Genomic DNA, 24996 nt, shown 5'->3' with positions numbered 1-24996 from the left:
ATAGTTTTCCTATCTATTTCATCCTTGAGCTCCACTAGTTTCTCCTTTAGAAATTTGGATTCTATGCCATTTGGTGCATATATGTTGAGTACTGATATTTCCTCGTTGTCTATACTGCCTTTCATCTGGATGTAATTACCTTCCCTATCTCTTTTAACTAGATTTATTTTTGCTTTGGGTTTGTCAGATATCATGATTGCGACTCCTGCCTTCTCTTTATCAGTTGATGCCCAATAGATTTGGCTCCATCCTCTTAGTTTCACCCTATGCGTATCTATCTTCCTCATGTGTGTTTCTTGTAGACAGCATATGGTAGGGTTTTGGATTCTAATCCACTCTTAGATTCTTAGATTTTAAATTAAAATACAATCCCCCCTGAAGTAAGTATTTAAAAAAAAATATCAAGTTTAGCTCAGAATGCAATGTTCAGTTATGGGGTTGTATGTGTCAATTATCAAAAGAATAGAAAAAATAATCAAAAACATAAGAAAAACTCAAAATAGACCTTGTATAGGTCCAGTTTAAAGTAATTTCTATCCCACAAGTATGTAGGACAGAATGCAGTAATATTTCACTTAGCCATTTGTAGCCAAGACTACAGGAAGTTGCCATAATATAAGAAGGAAAGAATTAGAATTCTATTTTGATGGGGAAATGTCATTCCCTTGTCTGATTTTTTTCCTTCAGAGATATAGGGAGCCAGCATGATAGTCAAGCTTTGTACTTGTTTGAGTACTTTGTAAAGAGTGTAGATACAAGGAAGTCCTACAACTTAAACATAAGTTAAGCGTCGCAACCTTGAGTCTCACTTTAATATTTCTTGTGTGCTCTATTGGCACTATTCAGGTTTAGTCTGTGCTCCTTGTTTTTATCCCTTTTCCTGGAATCAGACACAAACATTAATCACAGTCCTATAATATTTTATCAATAAATGGCAGGTTCCCATAGTTTAAGGCTTTTAGGCATATATTGATATTATAGCAAGAGTATATATATTAACTTGTATTACTGCAGGGAAAAATAATATTAGTATTAATTATGTGTACCTTCAGTACAAAAAATGAGAAAAAAATCAAATATTCTGATAAAAATAAAAGAAAAGAAATAAGAAAAAATAAGAAAAAAAATCAGTAATTCAATATATTCTTGAAAGAAAAAACAGCATCCATTTGTCTATGGATTATTATCTCCAATTCTTATGATAAGATAGAGTCACAATTTATATGATAGGATAGAGTCAATCAGTCTCAGCAGAAGATGCTTTCTTCACATGTGAGCAGTGAATCCAAGAGTCTCTTTCTCCAATCTTTATAGATGTTGGAGTAGTTAATAATATTTGGAATGGTCCTTCCCATGAAGGTTCAGTTGCTCCAGTTCGCTTCAAATTCTTGATATAAACTTTATCTCCTGGGTTCAGGTCATGCAGAGAAAAGTCTAATGGTCCAGCTTGTACTGCAGCTCCGGATTCATGAAGTTCACGTAGTTTGTGCTGTAACTCCTGTATATAGGAAGCAATAGTAATATCTCCCCCTAATAGCGATGTATAAGCCGGGGAGAAAGGCTTAGCCTGTATAGGCGGATGTCCAAAAAGCATCTCAAATGGTGAAATATGTAAGTCTCCTCTAGGCCTGCTTCTAAGATAAAATAGGGCCAGAGGGAGAATTTCAGGCCATTTTAAATGGGTCGCAGTGCATAATTTTCCAATCATAGTCTTAAGTTCTTTATTCATCTTTCCTACTATTTGGAGAGGAGAAAAAAAACTGGAAAAGGTTAATTAATATCAACAAAATCAATACAATCTAAGAAGAATCATCTTCATTATATTAGGAAGTTCCCTGGGCACCCTCCTGAAGGGCACCTCTCTGAGGGTCATTAGCACCTCGAGTAATTTTTGGACGAGCGCCATTTCTCATATATTGTTGAGTATTATCATTAAAATTTTCTTCAATTTGAGCATTGTCATTAAATTCCCAATTCCTATTTCTATAATTCTGGTTTCTAAAGTTCTTATTTCTATATTCATTATAGTTATTTCCATAGTCATTATTATAATTTCTAGAATTCTGGTTTCTATAACCATTATCATAATTTCTATAGTTATTATTTCTAAAACTATTATTAAACTGTGTATTCCTTCCAAACATCTTAAGAAAGGTTCTACATTCCATCATTTTGTGGCCCTTCTTCTCACAGAAGTGGCAAGTAATGGATTGATAATTGGATTTCTGGAGAGGGGCAATTGTCGTTGGTTCATTATCATGCCCACTTTCTAATTTAGTTATCCTATCTATTAAATATCTCATTTTTTTCTTCATTTCCTCCATGTCATCATTATTCTCTTTCTCCTTTTCTTCGTTTCCCTTAAAAACATATATAGCTGTTTTTCGCAATTCTTCAAGGTCCATATCTGACCATCTTGGGCATTGTGTTTTAAAATAATTTTTAATTACTTTGCAAGAATTGTTTACAAATATTCTTCTAACTTGTCTTAAACTATTCTCTTTAGTTAAGTCCCAATCTAAGTATCTGTCCCCAAACTCAATAATTCTGTCCATAAATCTGGAGGGTGTTTCATTTTCCTTTTGCTTTATTTTTTCCAGTTCCATCCACTTATCTGTACTGTCTGCACATTCCTTCATGGCCGTGAGGATGGCCTCTCTACAACGGTATAGTTGTAGATAATCCTCGGGATTATTATAGTCCCATTCGGGATCCTGAGATGGCCAATGTGCTGCATTACGCCCCCGGGTTTTGTTGACATGAGCAATTATTTTATTTTTTTCACGTTCACTTAAAAAAGCCTGTAGTAAGCTCTCAACGTCTTGTAAGACGGATTATACTGAAAAAATATGTCTCCCATCTTTTTTGTTACTAGAAAAGGATCTTGTTCATATGTGGGGATATTTCATGTAAATTCATTTATTTCTTGGGGAGTAAACGGTATCCTATGTCTTAAAGTCACCACATCCCCATTTCGTCCTATTTCAGGTACTTCTCTTAGAGGAAACAGGCCTCTAGTTGGATTTTGCACCTGTGGGTCAGTTTGACAAGGACAGGTTTCTCTAGGAGGACAAGATCTCTCTTGCATTGGAATTTGGTTTTCTGTAGGAGAAGGAACATGAGAAGCTGGGATTGCAGGGGAAGGGTTTTGGGGATTAAATTCAGACAAGATTTGCACTACACGAGAGAAGCAGTCTGTTAAGTGGGCTATAGGGAAGGTGTTTTCCATCTCTATTTCAGGGAAGGAAATTTCCTCATTCAAAGGTTCAGAAACAGGTCTGTTTCTGGTAGAGTGGTTGTTTGCCCATTGATCCTGTAAGAAACTTTTTAGATCTTCTAATTGGGCTTGCATTTTATCCTCAATTTTTCCTATTTTATCTTCCATATTTCCCATTTTATCCTCAATATTTCCTATTTTATTCTCAATATTTCCTATTTTATCCTCAAGTTTTTCTATTGTATCCTCAATTTTTTCTATTTTATCCTCAATATTTTCTATTTTATCCTCAATATTTTCTATTTTATCCTCATTTTTCTCTATTTTATCCTCAACATTTTCTATTTTATCCTCAATATTTTCTATTTTATCCTCATTTTGTTTTATTTTATCCTCATTTTGTTTTATTTTATCCTCATTTTGTTTTATTTTATCCTCATTTTGTTTTATTTTATTCTCATTTTGTTTTATTTTATCCTCAATATTTTTTATTTTTTCATCTCTAAATATAGTATTGAGGAGTACAAAAATGACAGTACCTATTAATATAAAAATTTGGAGGTATCCTGCATTCCTCAATGCCCCTACTTCTTCAGCTGCCATATAATTGTCAAAGAATGTAGTACTCATTTTTATATATATATTTTGTAATTTCACAAAACACGTGGGGAGCAGGGCAAAGCAACAAACTTTCCACAGGGTTTTTTTTTTAATGCAGGAAGTTGTTCCTTAAGGGAAAGGATATTTAGAAACAGTTCTTCCAGCCAGGACTTTAGAGTCCTGTTGCTGAGATTTAAAACAGCTGTTTTCTGTCTATCAGAGTCACACAGCTGGGAAGTATCTGAGTTCCGATTTGAACCCAGGACCTTCTGTCTCTAGGCCTGGCTCTCAATCCGCTGAGCTACCCAGCTGTCCCTTAAGATTAAAGGGAAGAAAAAGAAAAAAAACTGCTGATTCCAATTTAACTTAAGGAGAAAAGAGAAAAAGTTTTTTATACTCACGTGTTCTAGCAGCTGTGTCTTTAAGCCAAGTTTTTTGTTAAAAAAAAAAAGACTAAGAGGTGAGACAGTATAGTAAAAAGGCAAGGAATTTCAAAAGTTTTATTGAGAGGATACTTTAGACTCCCGTGTGGTCAGCCACAATGTTACAAGGGAATCACTTTAAAAGACTGATATATATTAATTTAAGGTCGCCAAGGAATCAGCTATGTAATTCCTAAATGAAAAACTCAAGTCAGCCGTCAGCCTTTTTTGGAGTTTAATTACAATAGGAGCAAGAAAGGAATTAGAGATATATATAGAGAGAGAAAGGGGAGAGAAGGGAATAGGGCTTAAATACCCCTTCTGTTTAGGCTGGGCCAAAAGGCCCAAGCCCTTAGATAGCTGGGGCAAAGAAAAGAGATCAGTCTCTTTCACTCACGTGTCCAAAATGGAGAAACAGTCTCAGAGGCCCCCACCTTCAGCTTCCTTCAGAGCAAGCTTCCTCAGAGCCCAGGAACCACACCGACCAAAAACTCAATCCTCCCCTCGAGTCTCCAGACCCTCCTATCTTTAAGGAAACCATCCAAGTTGCCTCCCCTCAGTCCTCACATCTACCAATCACTCTTCATCAATTTCCCTGTCAATGGAGGCTCTCGCTTAACACAGGACCGCCCAGAGGTTTCTGGCTTTTGCACATGTCTGTTGAAGGTCATATTTTTCAAATGATTAAATCTTTACTCTTTTGTTACAGCCCTTTCTAAATCCTGTTAACTTGAGTATGGTAGAGATTGGAATAATTAAATTTTGATCTAGGCTGCAGCCCTTACTCAATCCTATTAGGACTGAATAGGGTGGAGTATCTCCATTGTATCAATTCTAAAATCAATCAAGACTCAAAGAAATTCCTGTTCTATGCTCAAGCATAGGTCAAAGTCCTTTCCATTGTTCAGCAAAGGGTTTCTGTCCTAAAGTAATCTTAAGAAGGGAAGAGAAGGAACCTCCCATGCCAATGGGGTTCCCATTCCAATAGACTATCAGTAAGAAATTTTCCAAGTATGAAATATCCCAATGGTGAAATTACCAACATTTATAAGTCTAAGGAAATTTGAGGTTTACAATGTAATTACCTTCCCTATCTCTTTTAACTAGATTTATCTTTGCTTTGGCTTTGTCAGATATCATGATTGCGACTCCTGCCTTCTCTTTATCAGTTGATGCCCAATAGATTTGGCTCCATCCTCTTAGTTTCACCCTATGCGTATCTATCTTCCTCATGTGTGTTTCTTGTAGACAGCATATGGTAGGGTTTTGGATTCTAATCCACTCTACTATTTGCTTGTGTTTTATGGATTTGTTCATTCCATTCACATTCAGAGTTATGATTACTAGATATGTATTTCCCAACATTTTGCTTTCTACTTGTAGTTCTGCTTTTTCTTCGTTCACTATTTCCTTCTATAATCTACTTTTAATCAGCCCTCCTAGTTTCCTCCCTTATTTCACTACCCTTTCTACCCCATCCCTTCTTATTTCCCTCCTTATTTTTGGAAGTCTTTTAAAACTACCTCCCAACCCTCTCCATCCCTTATACTGCTTCCCTCCCCACCAGTCCATTTTGTAATATAAGAGATAATCTGTGTAAATATTTCTGGTTGTGGTAACTGGATATTCTGGCTTGTGACTAGAGAGCTGCTACTAGGGGACACCTGAGGTTGCCTAGTTATAATGGAGATAGATGAGAGATAAGGCTAGAGAGATAGATACTGCTAGAGGGGATTACTCTGGAGCTGCCTAAAGATCACTAAAGGCTAATAAATCAAACTATTTTCTACTCTCCACCCTTCACCTCCCAGTCTTACACCTGAAGCCCTCCTGCTACCCTTTCCCCTCCCCTGGTCTTAGTCAGCCACCTTCTAAGTAACCCAGGGGAACTATGCGATTTCAGAGAAATATTCTTTACTCTTCTTTTCTCAGGTAAAGGGTTTATTGGTAACAAACAGAATGTGGATTGAGGTGAGAGGGATGAAGTTTGTCCCTAACCTACAAGGAGAATTAAGAAGGGTTTAGGAAATGTCAGTCTAGTCACAATTGTGACACAGAGACAGCCAGAGAGATGGAAGATAACTGTTAAATCTTCCTTCTCCAGTCAGATAATCTCTGCTTGAGTAATTCAAGTCCAGACTCTTTCAAAAAACCACAAAGGTCTTTCTCTCTGCCTGTCAGGAAAAGCCAGGCTCTCTTGATCAGGAATCCAGAGAAGAGATTTCTCTCTTGGTCAGTCACTCCAAGAGAGAACCCCAAACTCCCAGTTTCTCTCCGCTGTCCAGGCTCCCAACTGCCTACTCCTCGGAACATTCCTTTTGGAATCTTCACCTTGATTTTGCAGATCATGTCCCCAGTTTGATCTGCATGCTTGGCTTGTCCTGCAAATCCTCTCTTTCTTCATGCCTCTTCCACAATCCCCCCTTTTATTCTCCAAAAAAATCAACTTGCATTTTTCAATGATACTTACACTTATTAATTCTATCTATCTATTCTTCACCCTGTGCTATCTTAAGTATTCCCTTAGCCACCCCCAGATAAAAAAATCCTAACTTAACTATTCTATCTACATAGATGTTAAGCTAAGAATCGTATAGGAAAATGGTTTAGGTAAGGGATTTACATGAATATAGTTTCACATAACAAATCCTGTAACATTTGTCAAATCAATCCAACAATTTCACTAACATTAAGAATATGCAAATATCCTAATTCCTAATGTCTATATAGTCACTAAGAAAAGTTTACTGTCATTAACAAATGCTAACCTACAATCATAATGCAATGTAAATTCTATACTTCAGAACTTCTATGTCTACTTTCCTAAGACTTAAACAAATTCACTAGGCTGTCACTAATGTTAGTAGTTAGAATATTAATAAATTACTCAAATAAAGTTAGCTCATTAGTCAATAGTAATTTACATGTGTACATAGGATCCATACACATTGACATATGTACATCATACTATATTTCTGTGCAAACTCATGCAGAAAAGAAATCTTTGAATTTTCCACAGAAATTTGTATCAATGTGTCTTTTGTTATGCCACTATGCATGTTATGTACTTACCCATTCTATGAGATATCTTACTAAAGTGTATTCTATGTAGGATGTGTGCATATATGTGCATATATGTGAGGTAACATGTATTATGCATTCTTACATACCCTCATGATCAAAAGTTCCAAAATTCCAAAGTTCCAAAGTCCTACCATGTCCTTTAACGATGTTTGCATAAAATCTTTCTTACTCTCTGGTCCTCTGTCTGGTCTGCATGCCAGTTGCCATCTTCCAGTCTTGATTGAAGATGTGGTCTTCAAATCAGGATCCACTGGAATAATCAATCAGGAACCCAGAACACACGAACAAACCACAAACATGTATGCATGTGACATTTTTATGTGTGTGCAAATAAGAGTGAAAAGTATATTTGCATGGAAGTAAGTCGAAATCTTCATGAATGTTTGTCAGAATTTATCAATCTTTATGTCTGCAGGTAAGATTTACATGTATTCTCTTCGTGCATGGAGGTAAGCTTTGCATATGTATATCTTCGTGAAAAGCAAGTAAGGTCTACATATGTTTTTTCACAGATGGGTGTGACCATTATGCATAGGTTCTCAGGATTTTGTTAAAAATAGTGATTTCAAGTTTGCTAATTCTTGTTCTTTCACTTTTCACTAGAAGATTTATTGAATGTTTACTGTACTTAGTTCTTGGCAGAGACTTTGTATAGAAATATATCGAGGCTTTTTCTAAGGCTTCTAATGCTATTCTTTTGGCTGCAACACTGGCTGCATTTGCTCCAGGGGTGCTATCACTTAATCATGTTAACATATGTAGGACTCTCTTGTCTGTATTCTGGTGGCAAGTAGTCATGTCCTTTCATGTGTTGTCAGTAGGGACGGTCATTGCTTATTGATTATATTCCCAGAGCTAATCAACATTATGGGTGTGATGCAATTTCACATGTGAAGTATGGAACTATGGATCTCTTTGATCAACCTTTATAGATGTTGGGATTGTCATTATGACCTTAGTTGGTCTGATCCATCTTGATTCTGTAGGAGATTCTCTATTAAGGTTCTTGACATATAGCTTATCACCTGGTTTTATCTCATGCAATGAAAAATCTAGTGGTATTCTTTGCCCAAGCAAACCCAGTTTCCTTAGTTCTTCAATCCTACGTTGTATCTGTTTTAAGTATTCATGAAGAACACATTCCCCTCTTAAGATGGACAAGTAAGGTGGTCTTACTGTCCTACCATGCCAAAGTGGCTGACCATGTAGCATTTCAAAAGGTGATATAATGCAGGTCAGTCCTAAGCCTGGTTCTAATATTGAACAAATCAAGAGGCAAAACATCTGTCCATTTTAAATGTGTTTCTGAACAGAGTTTGCCTATTTATGTTTTCAGTTCTTTGTTCATACGCTTGACCTGCCTGGAACCTTGGGGTCGATATACTGAATGGTAATTGCACTTAATCCCTAAATTCTTGTAGATTACTTTTAGAATCTGGGAAGCAAAGTGAGACCCCTTGTCCGAATCTATGGTATCAGGAATGCCATGTCTAGGTATAATCTCCTTTAATAGAAATCTCACTACCGTAGCAGTGTCACTTTTCTTGGATGGACATGCCTCAACCCATCTAGTCAATTTATCCATAATCACCAATGCATATTTGTATCCCTTGTCTCTAGGCATGTTGATATAATCAATTTGAATACACTGAAAAAGCATATAGCTGAGTGGTCTGCTTCCCAATGCAGCACTCTTAAAATGTCCTTGATTATATCTCTTGCATGTTTCACATGCCTGACAAGTTCTAATGGTATTTTTTGTAATTCCTGGTGCTGTCCAATATCTCTTTATGGTATCCAGAATCCCTTGCACTCCATAATGTCCTTCTGCATGACTTACAGTGCATAGATGTTGATATAACTTTTTAGGGAGAATAGGTTTACCCCCTTGAGCAATCCAGACACCCTTGATTAGTTTAGTACCTAGCTGCTCTTTCCATGACTGCATCTCTTCTCCATCCTAGGCTTCAGTGAGATCATGCCTTTTGATCAGAGAGAAATTCAGCACATGGTGAGGATCGAACCTAGCAGCGTACTTTGATGTTGTGCCTGCTCAGTCATTCCCTAGGGGTATTCTGTCCGTCCCATGAGTGTGTGCCTTAAAATGGATTATGGCCACCTCTTTAGGAAAGTCTACAGCACTTATGATATGATCTATCAGATTGCGATATGCAATTGGTTTCCAAGCTGAATTTTATGCCCTCTGTTTTACCATATGTATGATGTACGAGGAGAAAGCATATTGTGAATCCAGAAAAAATATTAGCTCTTTTCCCTCTAGCTAATTCTAGGGCCATGATCCTCCCTAAGTGCCGACATGGCTTGGCAGTGATGCATGCCAAAGAGTTTTGTCATTGTCAACAACTGCTGCCCCTGTGAATTTTCTCCCATCATGAACATAAGAGGATTCATCCATGTATAACTCTATTTCTGGATCCATAAGAGGTGTATCTTTAAGGCATTCATTTGGCCTATGCATGAGTTCCACTATCTGATCCCAATCATGCAATACTTCTCCATCCATTGGCAAATCAGGGATTAGAGTTTCTGGGTTCGATGGTGCATATCTATGAATTGTGTTGTTATAATTGCCTAACAAAATGACTTCATACTGGGATATTCTTGCATCGGTGAATGAATGCATATTCTGCGACCATAACAGTTTTTCAATTTGATGTGCGGAATACACATGCAATTTACATCCTAGTACTATATCATATGACTTCTTGACCATTAGAGCTGTAGCTACTAAGCTCCTGAGGCAATGAACCATTCCTTGTGCAACCGTGTCAAGGATAGGACTGTAAAATGCAATAGCCCTCAGATTTAATCCAAAATACTGTGCTAATATTCCAGAAGCAACACCTTTTGCTTCATGGACATACAAGTGAAATTCTTTCATATAATCAAGTATTCCCAAAATTGGAACTGATAAAATAGCTCCTCTCAACTGTGACAAAGCATGTAAATGTTCTTTATTTAATTGCAATGGTTCTTTAATATCTTTCTTTGTCATATCAATCAAGCACTTGGAAATATGAGAATATCCTACTATGTACTGCCTTGAGAAACCAGCAACCGCCAGAAAAGCTCTTAAGTTCTTCCTTAGATCTAGGGGTGCCTAGCTTCTGTATGTCTGCCTTCCTTTTATTAGATATTTTCCTGGTGTCCCCCTCCAGGACAAATCCTAAATATTCAACTGTTGGTAGGACCCATTGAATCTTCTTTTTAGAAACTTTATGTCCCCTCTCATAAGGTTCTATCAATAATTTCTTTGAATCTTCCAAACATGTTTTAGGGTCAGGAGATGCTAGCAACAAATCATCCACATAGTGTATCAATATGCTATGTTTGAAAGTTATGGTAGCTAGATCTCTCTGCAACAGTTGACAAAATATTGAAGCAGACTCGCAACATCCTTGCACTAATCTTGCATAGCACAGCTGGGTTTGTCTCCATTGGAAAGCAAAAATATTTTGAGAATCAAGGTGCAACAGTATAGTGAAGCAAGCGTTGCTCAGGTCCAACACTGTGTACCACCTAGACTCTGCAGGTATTTGAGTTGTGATATTGTCTGGAGATGGTGTTATAGTGTGTTTTTTTTTTCATATAAAATTATTCACAGCCCTTAAATCCATCACAAATCTCCAGGCAGGAGTTCCATCTTCATTTAGCTTATTCTTTTTAATAGCTAATATTGGGTAAATGTATTCAGATACCATAGGTCTCAATATACCTTGCTCAAGCAAACTATTTATGATAGGTGTTATCTCTTCTCTCGCTTCTCTACTCAATTTGTATTGTGGTATCTTAGATGGTATTCCTTCCCTGACCTCAATCCTAACAGGAGTAATAGATTTAATCTAACTCATATCATTTTGATATTTTGCAAACACCCCTTGTGGTATATCTGTGGGTATGTCACACATAGAAGTTACAACTTGAATCTTTTCAGGTTCTTCTTCAAGTTGTTCTAATAGTGATAGTGCTTCAGTGAATTGCTGGATAGATGCAATTAAATCTCCCCAGATTTTTCTGTCTGGGGTCTGTCATCCCCAGTCCTACTTGCCTCAGCCCAGAAAGACTGAGCACCCAGGGCTTGGGCTCCATGTGAATGTCTTTGTCAGCCACAGGAACTGAAGCTGAACTTTTCCTAAGGCCTGGAGGAGTTGTGATCTGCACCAGAGAAAGGGGTGTCCTTGCCATTGAAATCACAGGTTTTTGGTCTCTGGCCTCCTGCCTTGCCAAGGTCTTAAACAGGCCACTTCCAATCCACTTATTTGGTTATAAGGTAAGAAAAAGAACCAACACAGTCATTTTCTGTCTATTCTCTGCACAGCGCCACTGTCCAAACCTACCATTCTCACCTCCAACAATACTGAAGTGGAGACCAAAGACTTCTCATTGACCTGCTATGCTACAGGTCAAATTCACGCTTACAAGTGGTTCATAAACGGAGTTGCCCCAGCTGGTCGCAGGATACAGCTGTCGCTAGATAGGAGGACACTCACTCTCCGCAGTCTCACAAGAAGCTTTAACAAAGGGCCCTATGTGTGTGAAATCGAGAACCCATTTTATCACAATAGGAGTGATCCATTCACACTGGATGTTGCCTGTGAGTAAATTTGTTCTTCCTATATGGTGCCTGCTTATAGCTTGGTGGTGTGTTCCTAGAGGCCAGGCTAATTCCATCCCTCCTCAGAGAGCTAAAGAGCTAGGCTCTGAGGCTCCCAAACCCTTTCATCTTTAGGGAGCCCAAATTGACCTTGTCATGTGTTCTGGTGGAGGGTGGCCATCCAGGGTGCTGAAATGGAGAAAGCCCTAAGATATTCCATGTTCAGATCCACACTGGAAAAGTAGAAGATGAGTTGTGAATTTCCCAGCTCAAAGGAGGATCAGGGAGACACAGTGGTTCTTGGTGATGGGTTATAGACCAGGAGATACCCCCTTATTTCTGCCATAATCTCAATATGGAATCCTTCTCTTTCTTCCAGATGGCCCAGATATCGCCACAATTGTACATTCAGCAGATGAGTACCCTACTGCTGCAAATATTACCTTGAGCTGTGTTGCTGATTCTAACCCTGCAGCACAATTCACTTGGTTACACAATGGACAACCAGTCAGCAACTCAGCCACATTTTCTATTATTGCATCCCTGAGTGATGCTGGCACTTATACCTGTACTGCATCTAACTCATTCACGGGTTTGACATGTACTGCAACCAAAAATATTATAATCTATGGTGAGTATCTGGATTGGGCCCCCAACTTTGTGTGGGGCTCTCTCTTTCCCTGGCATGACAGAAATAGACAAAAGTGACACTCTCCCCCCCCCCCCCGGTCCCATGGCACAGTGCATTGTGGTAGAAAGAGCCCTGAGCTCAGAATCATAAAACTTGGATAAAATCCTTTCTTTTCTGTCTACTCTCTGTGTAGTAAATGACTCCTCCTTTTGAGGCGTCAGTTTCTTTATCTGGAAAAATGAATTACATTTTCTCTGTATATAATAGCATTCTCTGAGTAAAGGTCCTTTTTATATGGTAGGTATAAAAAGCATGTGAGTTGTCTTCATCATCCTTGTTATTGATATTGTATTATTCTCTTCTGTCCTAGTGATATACAACCTTCTTCATCTCCCAAATTCTAGGACCGCAGGTTCAATGACTGCCCAATACTCTTTCCTTCAATCCCTTTCCCTTGGTGCTGTGGAACCACGGAATATTTCTAGTCTTGGTTGGAGTATAAGCTATGGTCATGCAATGGGGCTGGCCTTGATTCCCCTTGGTAGGGAAATTCTGGAGATGGAAAGGAAGATATAAACTTTGTCTCCTTTCACACAAAGAGATTCACCATTGGACATATATTTTCCTCTTTGTGGCATTAAATGCCACATGGAAGCATGTCTCTTGTGAAGCCTGGTTCTGATCTATTGGCTTTAGCATTCAGTAGCTGGATCCACTGTAGAATTCCTGCTGCCCAATTAATTCACTGGTCTGACTTTCCTATGTACAGATGACAGACCCTCCATTCCCATAATCACATTAATGTACAGCAGGACCATAGAGAGATCATCTCTGGCCTTAGTTTCCTTTTATTTCATGTAGTTTTATTGTTACAAACCTTAGGGGTATCCCAACTTCCTGTCCCTACCTCTAGGAATGTTCTGAATGGAGAGCAGGGGGGAGAGATAGAATTGTGAATTGGGGAAGTGACCTTGGGGAAGTCAGACACCAACAGGATATACTTCAGAGGAGGAATGATTTTTTATTGGCCTCAATCTGTACATGAGGATGATGAAAGCACACATTTTAAATCATCATATAATTATCTCTGTGTCATTTTCTTTTGTTAACTATTTTCCAATTACCTTTTCCCCTGGTTCATGCAGCACCTGAGAATGTTGCAGGCTATGTATTTGACACCCGTGGTTGAAAAGAGCTTTTTCTTAATTTATTTTTTTCCAATTAACTAAAATCTATTTTCTGTCCCCCTTCTACCTTCTACCAGTAATGAAAACTAAAATCTTTGGGACAGGTATGAGTTGTGCCTGCCTGTAGCCACAAATTAATATATTCCTAGGTGGACACCTGAGAAGGAGAGTTAGATACTGAGAGAAAATGGGTGAAGGGGATATAGAGAAAAAGGAAGTAGAACAAAGGAAGAGAGACTCAGAGACAAGGCTTCAAGAGCTTGGGATCCAGCCTGTGTGCTCCTCTGATGGTGGTAGAGAGAAAGAGAGAGTGAACTATATATGTCCTCAATCTTTTATTGGAGGATCAAGGAATGGGGAATGGAGGTAGCTAATGATCATTTTACAAGGCACAAGACTTAACATTGGTTCAACTGACTACCACAAGATCAAATAGGAGTGGTTTATTCAAACATGTGACCTGGTATGGAATCTGGTCAGACAAGGTGTGAACTAGGACCCTATGGCAGCTTACCTGGGAATTCTTCTTATTTTTGGACTGTAGATTTGGAGAGTAGTCAGAATTAATACAGTACCTATTAAATGCAATGATCAAGACTAATAAGCCTATGAATCCGGTACATGAGCACATAAGTTGCAATATTTACATATTAATAATTGTTTCAAGATTAAAATACATGTATGATGCCGCATGGACAATCAAGGAAAACTAATTTCAGAGCTCAAAAAATATGTGTTGCAACTTACACCCTCAGTCCATCCCATTTCTGAAGAGAGGCAGCTGATTTCATAGGAAGTCTATAGCTTTTTGTAGAAAGTGAGTAACTTATTTCATCATGGGTCTTCTGCAGTCCTGGTTGGTTAGTGCAGTGATGAGAGGTCCCATGGGTTTCCAAGTTGTTTGCCTTCAGAACAATGTTGGTATTGTATATATTATCTCTTGGTTCTACTCACTTCATTCTGTATCAGTTCAGATAAATCTTCTGAAGTTTCTTTTCTTGAACTCATTCTGTTCAATGTTTCTATGAGTGACTTGGATCAAATGAAATAATATCTGTAAAGAGTTTTTTAAATCATGACCATTAATGTTCTACTAATTCTACAGAGAAGCAGAAGGCATAATTTTGAAACTGGAAAGAAAAAAAGAAATAATGTGTGACAAAGTGTGGGAGTAAAAACACGGAGGAAAGGCAACTACTTGACTACAGTTGTTGAGGGGATATGATTGAGGAGAAATGCTAAATGAGCACCCTAATGCAAATACCAACAGCAAGGAATAGGGTTCGGAGCAAGGGCACATGTGATACCCAGTGGAATCACACGTTGACTTGGGGAGGGTTGGTGGAAGGGGAGGTGAGGAAAAGAAAATGATCTCTGATTCCAATGAATAATGTATGAAAATGACCAAATAAAGTAATGTTTAAAAACTAAAAACTAAAAAAAAAAAAAAGAGAATTTGGATACAGACTATTAATGCCATGTTGGATTGCATAAAGAGATGTTGGGGATGATTGAGAGATCCACAAACTTATTATCAGTGGGAAGGTAACAGGGTAGTTGAAAAAACATAATGTATACTTTTTTTAATCCTTCCCTATTAGCATTAGAATCCATGCTGTGCAATGGAGGTTAAATGAGTGGCCCAAGGTCATATATCTTTGAATTATTTGAGGTCAGATTTGATCCCAGAACTTCTGATCTCTAGGCCTGGCTCTCAATCCACTGAGCTACACAACTACCCCAACCACTAATGCAGTCTTAAGAGAAGCATGTCCACTTCGAAGAATAAGGAGATAGCTGTCTTTCTGTACAATCAGATGGCACTTGGATTATTGTATTTGGTTCTAGATGACACAATTTACAAGTGGCAACAGTGAACTGGGGAATGTTCAGCCAGATTTTTGAGGGGTCTAGAGTCTCTGAAGATCAATTGAGGGAACTGCGTATTAGAAAACTGCCTGGGACTTCTAAGGAGTTGCAATAGGGGACTGCTAAAACGTTTCAAGAAAGAAAGACTGCAACATTATCAAAGCAGGGATAATGAACGTTTATTGTATGCAGCACGCAAGATTTAAAGTTCTCCTCAAGAGAAACAATCTATTCTCCCCAATCCTCCCCAGAATGTGAACAGGGGAGTTAACCCGTTCTCAGGAGATCTTGGAATTGTTTATGCAGCCTTGAACTGAGATTTCTATTTTTTGGTGTACTCAGCAGGAATAGTTTGTGTCAAACACCTGGGAAGAGGAATTTTTTCTCATGGGTTCCTGGAAGGTTCACTGCAATTCCCCATTTATTTTTAAGACATCAAATTCCTTTTGGTACAGGATCCCATTAATAGTTTTTTTGCAATTCAGCAAAACTAGTAATTAAACTTTTAGCAAACAATGCAAGCATAAGCAGATAAACAAAATCACAAGTGCACCAACTACAAGAAGAGTCATATCATGAAATAAGGAGGAAAACAATCTTTTTTATGTTTCAATCCAATTATACAAAGAATCTGCGATATGCTGTGGTTAGAGATCCTCCTGAAAGGATGAATCAATATTCTGAATTAATATACTGAGATTGTTAATATATTTGGTCATGTTTTCATGGTCCCATAATTCCTGTAATTGTAATTTAATTTTTTTCCAATGTTTTTGTGTCATTATTTACTCTTATATAGTAAGCAAAATGCAGTATATCTATAATCACATTTCATGTGTGTTTTCAATGACATATTCTACTTCATTTGTTAGATCAGTTATATTTTTCTGTAACATCATAATACTTTTGTAAAAACTTGTATCAATTTCTTTTTCTCTTTCTAATGCTGAGGTTACATTTGTAGCCAATGCTTTCAAATGGTTGGCGTCATTCTCAAGAGAATGTAAGTTAGATACTGATTGTGCTAAAGATACAGAATCTATTATAGTAGAAGCCAATGAAGAAACTAATGCTACTATGCCTAATGCAATACAAGTAATACATCGTTTATGTTGTGGTCTTATTTTTTGTTGTAATACATAAAGAATTTGGTCCCCTGGGCTACCATACCATGAATCTTTATGTTCAGTGGCAAAAAGGGCCATGCGTGGTCACTTAATGATTAAGACAGGCCCATCCACCTGTGATCCTACACAGTAACTGACCCTACAGTTGCTACAGGTTACATTCCAATATTCAAATATCTAACTCTTTTGCTTGTTATTTCAGTAATGTTCAGCTTCAGGATGATTATTTACTGTAGGTATAAAAGCATATCCCCCTGTTAGGCAAGTCTGAACGTCTAATGTAACACTTGTATTTACTGGTTTTTGGACTTTTCCATTATTAGAAACATTAACATAGTGATACATATTTACTTTATCCAATGCCAGGGCTGTCTTTCCATAATCAATCAAAATCTGTATGAAATTAGCAGAACGTAACCAATTAGCTCTGGGGGCATCACCCACAAAGGCAAGCTGTATCCTCCTATAAAACTATCATGAAATTCATAAGAATCCAGTTTCTTTCCAATACACCTCGTGTCGTTATGCCAAGATACCCAAATCATATTTTTCCAATGAATACATGGTGCCCTTTTAGATCTACACAATAGCAAGGGAGGAAACATATTAACAGTGTCTCTTTGTTCATATTCCATCACAGAAGGACAAATAGGTATTTCTTGTCCCCAAGTACCATCACAAGATTCCCCTAGCCAAACTAAATATTGCAGTTGGCTGTACCCTTTATATTTTACCCCTTTGTCTACACGATAAGATCCTATCCAGAAAGAGTCTGACAGGTCAGGATGACCATAATAATGCGCCTGCAGAGATCTGAGGGGCAGGCATTCAGGATGGTCTCGTGTGAGGCACACTGGGGGTGCCTCAACTAGTCCAGTCCAATTGAAAGACACAAACAATTATTGGCCTGATTATTGTCCTTAGCTTGTCTCTCAAAATGGTAAATGCCAGGAATATCAGAATTAGTTTTTGTATATAAGATGACTTACGGTAAAGTGTGTCCCATGCCGACACAACTCTACCCAAGGTGGTTGTTCCCAAAAAACCCATCTCTTTATTCCAGCAGCTGTACTTAAATTCTGGAATAGAAGTAGAAGAGTCAGTATCTTATTGAGACGTAGTCGAGTCTCCTTGTGAGGCTTCCGGAGTCCTCTTCTCGTCCTTCTCTTTATGGTCAGTCAGTCTCTTGAACTCAGCAGGAAGGGAGCCATACACTGTCTTTACCTGTGGAGCCACAAACAAAGCCTTGGCCTTGCAGGACCACTGGGTGATGTCCTTGCCAGGATTGATCATCATCTTTCCATATGACAATTTTTTCTTCTGTAGCAGGGAATACAGGAGTAGTGGTACCTCAATTTCGTTCATAAGAAAATGCAGAGAAAAAATTTTCAGCTCTGGATATATTATTGGAAGTAAAGATCAAATTATTTATACTATATACAGTTATTGCCGATCGTTGATGTGGGGTGCTGTCTCCCCCTTTTTGTTTTAAAAGAAACATTTTTAGTATTTGATTACTATGCTCCACAATAGCTTGTCCTTGTGGAATGTATGGGATACCTGTGAGGTGTTGAATATCCCAAGTTTTACAAAAAAGAAAAAGTTGTTTGGAAGTATAAGCAGGTCCATTATCTGTTTTAAATGTTCTGGGGGGACCAGGCATCTGAAAAGTAAGCCCATAAAAACCCTGAATAAGTATCCACAGTGACATGGATATATTTAAGTCGTCCAAAGGACGGTTTGTGAGTCACATCCATTTGCCGTATATCTGTACTACTTAAGCCTCTGGGATTCACACCAATATACATTGGGGGATGGTTTGGAACACAATTAGGACACTTTTTAACAATACTCCTGGCTTGATCTTTAGTGAGTTGGAACATTTGGCCTAAAGCAGTACTATTTTGGTGAAATCTATGATGGATTCCTCAGCTAATTGCATATCAGTTAGATAACATTGAACAATCAAAGCTTGATCTATGATATCATTTCCTTTAAAAATAGGTCCAGGTAAATTGGTATGACTGCGTACATGCATGGCATACACTGGATGTGTCCATTGTCATACATATGACAGTTTGTAATTTACAGAATAACATTTGTACATTGCTTTGAGTAGATCTGATGACAGCTTGTTCTACACCTTGCAAAGACTGAAAAACATATTTAAAGTCCATTATGAGGTTGAAAGGCTCCTGAAATAACCAAAATTCTAGCAAAACAGCTGTTAATTCATTTTGTTGGGTAGAAGAAAAAGGAGTGGTAAAAATGACAGGTAGCTACCTTCCTTGTATACTCCTGCCTTATAACTAGCATTCGCATCAACATAAACATTAGGTCCTGATACTGGAAGATCTCTTAGAACACTAGGAAAAACAACAGGATGTTGGGACAAAAAAGAAAATTAACCTTGTGGAGTGTAGGTGGTAATAGTAATGGGGTATGCTAATAGTAAAGACTAAATATTTCTGTAGTATATCTTTAGCAATGGGTACCCAGATTTCATGAGGATACCATCCTAAACCTGAAACCACATATTCTATGCCTTTCCATATTAATTGAGCCATAAGACAATCCACAATTATAACTTTGTAAAGCCTTTCCCGATTTGCTTTTTAGATGTAACCCTTCAATGACTCTTTGTTTCTGAGTTATGGCTGGTACATAATTGCTCAAAATAATTGCTCAGAATTTCCTTAATTTCAACTTCATTGCTAACTCATTCATCCTTTTCATTTTTGCTTTTGGTAAATATGTTTTCCTCTTTCATTAATGAAATTAACCAATGAGTCATCTATTTAGTTGTATTTTTATTAAAAAAAAAAAACAGATCCTAGATTTATTTAATTCTGCATTTTTTCTTTTGATTTTATTAAATTCTCTTTGGATTTTCAGGATTTTCTGTTTAATTGGACATTTCCTGATCTTTCCAGGGAACTGAAGTCAGTTGTATCCAGAGATAGCCCTAGAGAGGTTAAGATGCCCTAGATCACATTAGGTGTCAACTGCTACTCTGAAACTTTTTATGAGCCAGAGTTCTTCCTGTCCTGTGTAAACCTCAAAATTTCTTAGACTTATAAATGTTGGAAATTTCACCATTGGGAAATTTCATACTTGAAAAATTCCCTATTGATAGTGGGTCTTGGCTATTGGAATGTGAACCCCATTGGCATGGGAGTTTCCTCCTCTTCCCTTCTTAAGATTACTATAGGACAGAAACCTTTTGCTGAAGAATGGAAAGGACTTTGACCTATGCTTAAAGCATAGAACAGGAATTTCTTTGAGTCATGATTGATTTTAGAATTGATACAATGGAGATACTTGGAATCAATCTCCACCCTATTCAGTCCTAACAGGATTGAGTAAGGGCTGCAGCCTAGATCAAAATTTAATTATTCCAATCTCTATCCTCCTCAGGTTAACAGGATTTAGAAAGGGCTGTAGCAAAGGATCAAAGATTTAATTATTTGAAAATATGACCTTCAACAGACATGTGCAAAGGCCAGAGATCTCTGGGTGGTCCTGGGTTAAGCTAGAGCATCCATTGGCACAGGGAAATTGATGGACAGGTGATTGGGAGATGTGAGGACTGAGGGGAGGGAACTTGGAGGGTTTTCCTGAAGGATAGGAGGGTCTGAAGACTGGGGGTGATTGAGCAGTTTGTTGGAGTGGTTGTGGTGTGCTCTGAGAAGCTTGCTCTGAAGGAAGCTGAAGGTGGGTGCCCCGGAGACTGTTTCTCCATATTTGGTCACGTGAGTAATAGGGACTGATCTCCTTTCATTGCCCCAGCTATCTAAGGGCTTGGGCCTTTTGGCCCAGCCTAAACAGAAGGGGTATTCAAGCCCTATTCCCTTCTCTCCCCTTTCACTCTCCCTCTATCTCTCTATCTCTAATTCCTTTCTTCCTCCTGTTTGTAATTAAAACTCCATAAAAGGTTGAAGACTGACTTGAGTTTTCATTAAGGAATTACATAGCTGAATTCCTTGGCGACCTTAAATTAATATATATCAGTCTTTTAAAAGTGATTTCCTTGTCACACCTGGTAGTTCCACCTAGTGGACAGAAGGAGACCAAGAGCAAGAGAGGAATATCTGAGGCCAGGGATGATTGAGCCAGCAAGATTTGCATCAGATCATAGAGGGGCAAATGTTGGAGTCCATCCTCACCCATGAAGGGATTGTGTTGGATGTGAACCTCTTTATGGGTCTCAGCACTGTTGCAGAGTCAGGCCAGGAATCCTGCTCAGTTAGTTCCCAAAGGCATCCCAAATCATTTTTGGAAGAGAAATGATCAGGGAGTCAAGTCCATTAAAACTGGATCCTCTTTGGCTCTGTGACCTTGAGCTAGTTACTTAACCCCCATTGCCTGGCCCTTTTGCTCTGGAAACAATACATAGTATTGATTCTAATGCAGGAGGTAATGGTTAAAAAAAAAGAGTTGTTCTGTGATAGACAAGAGATAAAAGGGTACCTGAATGTTGCTGTAAGGAGAAAGGAAAATAGTCCCCACCTGATCAATGTAAGCCACTGAACATCCCCTGGCAGGGTCACAGAACCCATTATAACTCCACCATTCCATGGAGACACGTCTCCTCTCCCACTCAAGTCTTCTCTTCTTTGGGCTAAGCATCTCTAGTGCCCTCAATTGGTCCTTCAATTAAATATGTGTGTTCTCTAGTCTCTTCTCTGCTCATGACTCTCTATTGCCTATAGACTATCCTTGAGTGTTCTTGGTCTGTCATTAAACCTTAGCCATTCACAAAAGGGCATCAGGCCTTTCAGATACTTCTGGCCATGCATTGTGTGCTCAGACAGCATGAGTCTACATTTGGTACTCAGACTCACACTCTGTATTTTCCTTCCTCTGAACCGTTGTTTGGGCTATTTTCAGGATTTATACAGAACTTCTATATATGTTCTCATTTGGTCCAATAACACTTGGACTGAGAGATTATTTTACCCATTTAACAGATCAGGAGACTGAGACACAGATAGGGACTTGCTAGTAAGACACACAGCCAGTAACATTTTGAGACAGAATTTGAACATAGGTCTTTCTCCCTCTTAGGCTACCACTAGTCACTATGTCATGTCAGGCACTGTATCCATTGATGCTGCCAAAACACCTTCCAAAAAGTCCTACCATGGCCTTCATGCCCAGGAGAATGCTCACTGTTCCTTCATATTCTCCCCCCACTACAAAAGGTAGCTAGCTGACCTCAGATTTGTCACTGTCCTGGCCAGTGTCACTTGGCTTTACTGGATACAAATGGGAGGCTCACTCTTCCTCACATTAAACTTCCCAATGGAGACCCAGGGATGGAGTGCAAGCTCTACCAAAATAACAAGGAGAAAGGTCAAGGAAGCTGAAATATTTCTAACTTATGACTATCAATTTGGAAATTATTTTTAAGACAGCTGGCCATGGATGACCGAGGACAGAGGCCTGACGATCCTCATGCATGTGCCCCAGAGATTGCTCTGGCATACATATCTCTCTCAGTGGCAAGGCCTTACTTCCAACTAGAGATAAGGAAAGGGCTCTCCTTGGGCCATGAAGACTCTGGGAAAATTATTCCCCATTAGTTTAGATTCCCAGCATAAAACCATATCTGAGCTTGAAGATCACCTTCAACATTCTCATTCTTATCTTATAGGGTAGGAAACACCTAAGGAAAAGGGAGAGGCCAAAGCAGGGAATTCCAGAATCTTCTGTAAAGGGTAGGAACTACTTCCTGTGGACAAATCATGTCCTAGGCACCAGAGATGTTATTGTGGGTTTGAAATCTCCAGACTTGAACCAGGTCTGACCTGACTCCCAGCCTGAGGCTCTTCCTTTTGTTCCCTGATACTAACTGATCTATTTCCACTCTCTGCCTTTCCTTTTCTTTTCTCTTCAGAATTAAAGTAATGTTTCCCTTTCTGAGCACAGTCTCCCTGTGGCCTGTCCCTAGTCTATCCTCACCAACCTCTCCCAATATCCTTATCAAGCTGTCAAGGTAAGGAACACTGGCTTCCGAAAGCCCAGGCCAAGGAATCATAAACTCTTGGTGGTTCTGCCAAGCTATAAATTATAGGCCTCAAATCCAAGCCCAGGTGGTGGATGAAGGGGTCTGTCATCCCCAGTCCTGCTTGCCTCAGCCCAGAAAGACTGAGCACCCGGGGCTTGGACTCCATGTGAAAGTCTTTGTCAGTCACATGAACTGAAGTTGAACTTTTCCTAAGGCCTGGAGGAGATGAGATCTGCACCAGAGAAAGGGGGGAGCTTTGCTATTGAAATCACAGGTTCTTGGTGTCTGGCCTCCAGCCTGCCAAGGTCTTAGACAGGCCACTTCTAAACCACTTATTTGGTTATAAGGTAAGAAAAAGAACCAACACAGTCATTTTCTGTCTATTCTCTGTGCAGGGCCAGTGTCCAAACCTACCATTGTCACCTCCAACATTACTGCAGTGGAGACCAAGGACTTCTCATTGACATGCCAGGCTACAGGTCAAATTCATGCTTACCAGTGGTTCATAAACGGAGTTGCCCCAGCTGGTAGCAGGATACAGCTGTCGCCAGATAAGAGGACACTCACTCTCAGCAGGCTCACAAGAAGAGATAACAAAGGGCCATATGAGTGTGAAATCCGGAATCCATTTTATAGCAATAGGAGTGATGCATTCACACTGGATGTTGCCTGTAAGTATATTGCTTCTTCCTATATGGTGCCTGCTTATAGCCTGGTGGTGTGTTCCCAGAGGCCAGGCTAATTCAGTCCCTTCTCTGAGAACTAAAGAGCTAGGCTCTGAGGTTCCCAAACCCCTTCATCTTTAGGGAGCCCAGATTGGCCTTGTCATGTGTTCTGGTTGAGGGTGGCCATCCAGGGTGCTGAACTGGAGAAAGCCCTAAGATCTTCCAAGTTCAGATCCAAACTGTAAAAGTAGAGGAGGAGCTGTGAATTTCCCAGCTCAAAGGAGCATCACAGTGGTCCCTGGTGATGGGTTACAGACTAGGAGATGCCCTTCTTTTCTGCCATAATCTAAATATGGAATCCTTCTTTTTCCCCCAGATGGCCCTGATATTGCCACAATTGACCATATAAGCGATCAGTTCACAACGGGGATAAATGTTACCTTGAGCTGTGTTGCTGATTCTAACCCACCAGCACAATTCACTTGGTTACAGAATGGACAATCTGTCAGCAACTCAGCCTCATTTTCTATTATTACATCCCTGAATCATATCGGAAACTATACCTGTATTGCAACTAACTCATTTACTGGCTTGACGCGCACTGCAAACAAGACTCTTATGATCTATGGTGAGTAGCTTGATTTGGCCCCCAACTTTGTGTTGGGCTCTCTCTTTCCCTGGCAGAAATAGACATGGAGAGAAATAGACATAAGTGACATTCTGCCTCCGTGGTCCCATGGCACAATGCATTGTGGTAGAAGGAACCTTCTACTCAGAATCATGAAACTTGGATTTAATCATTCCTCCTCTGTCTATTATCTGTGTGGTAAGTGTGTCTCCTCCTTTCACATCCTCAGCTTCTTCATCTGGAAAAGTGAATAATATTTGCTCTGTATATAATAGGATTTTATGTGGGGAAATTACTTTTTACATGTTAGGCACAAAAACATGTGAATTGTCATCATCATCCTTGTTATTGATATTGTATTATTCTCTTCTGTTCTAGTAGCATACAACCTTCTTTTTCTCCCAACTTCTAGGACTGCAGGTTGAATGACTGCTCCATAATCTTTCCTTCCATCCCTTTCCCTTGGTGCTATGGACCCACAGAATGTTTTTAATTCTTGGTTGGAGTATAAGCTATGGTCATGCAACAGGGCTGGCCTTCATCCTGTTTGGCAAGGATATTCTGGAGATGGAAAGGAGGATGTAAACTTTGTCTCCTTTCACACACAGAGATTCATCATTGCACCTATATTTTTCCTCTTTGTGGCATAAAAAGTCACATGAAAGTATGGCTGCTATGAAACCTGATTCTTATCCATGTAAAGGGATGTTTGGCTTTAGCCTCCAGTAACTGGGTCCACAGTAGAATTCCTGGTGCCCAATTAATTCACTGGTCTGACATTCCAATGTATCGATGACAAAACCTTCAGTCTCATAATCACACTAATGGGCAGCAGGTTCATAGAGAGATCATCTCTGGCCTTAGTTTCCTTTTATTTCATGCAATTTTATTGTTACAAACCTTAGGGGTATCCCAACTTCCTCTCCTAGACTATGGGGATG

The 24996-nt window shown here is 38.9% G+C and overlaps 1 protein-coding gene across 1 annotated transcript in view; it reads left to right on the top strand.

The window, feature by feature from the left end:
* LOC107650475 (carcinoembryonic antigen-related cell adhesion molecule 5-like) overlaps positions 1-24996 on the top strand; it is a 98911-nt gene that overhangs the window by 28724 nt on the left and 45191 nt on the right. Inside the window, exons 5-8 of the mRNA XM_056825361.1 lie at positions 11663-11938; positions 12318-12569; positions 23158-23433; positions 23804-24055. Coding sequence (XP_056681339.1) covers positions 11663-11938; positions 12318-12569; positions 23158-23433; positions 23804-24055 — 1056 coding nt within the window. The remainder of the gene's footprint in view (positions 1-11662; positions 11939-12317; positions 12570-23157; positions 23434-23803; positions 24056-24996) is intronic.

The sequence above is a fragment of the Monodelphis domestica genome, chromosome 4, assembly GCF_027887165.1.
Source record: "Monodelphis domestica isolate mMonDom1 chromosome 4, mMonDom1.pri, whole genome shotgun sequence".
Classification (NCBI taxonomy): domain Eukaryota; kingdom Metazoa; phylum Chordata; class Mammalia; order Didelphimorphia; family Didelphidae; genus Monodelphis; species Monodelphis domestica.
Note: the sequence above shows the minus strand (reverse complement) of the source record. Positions and strands in the feature narration are given on the sequence as shown.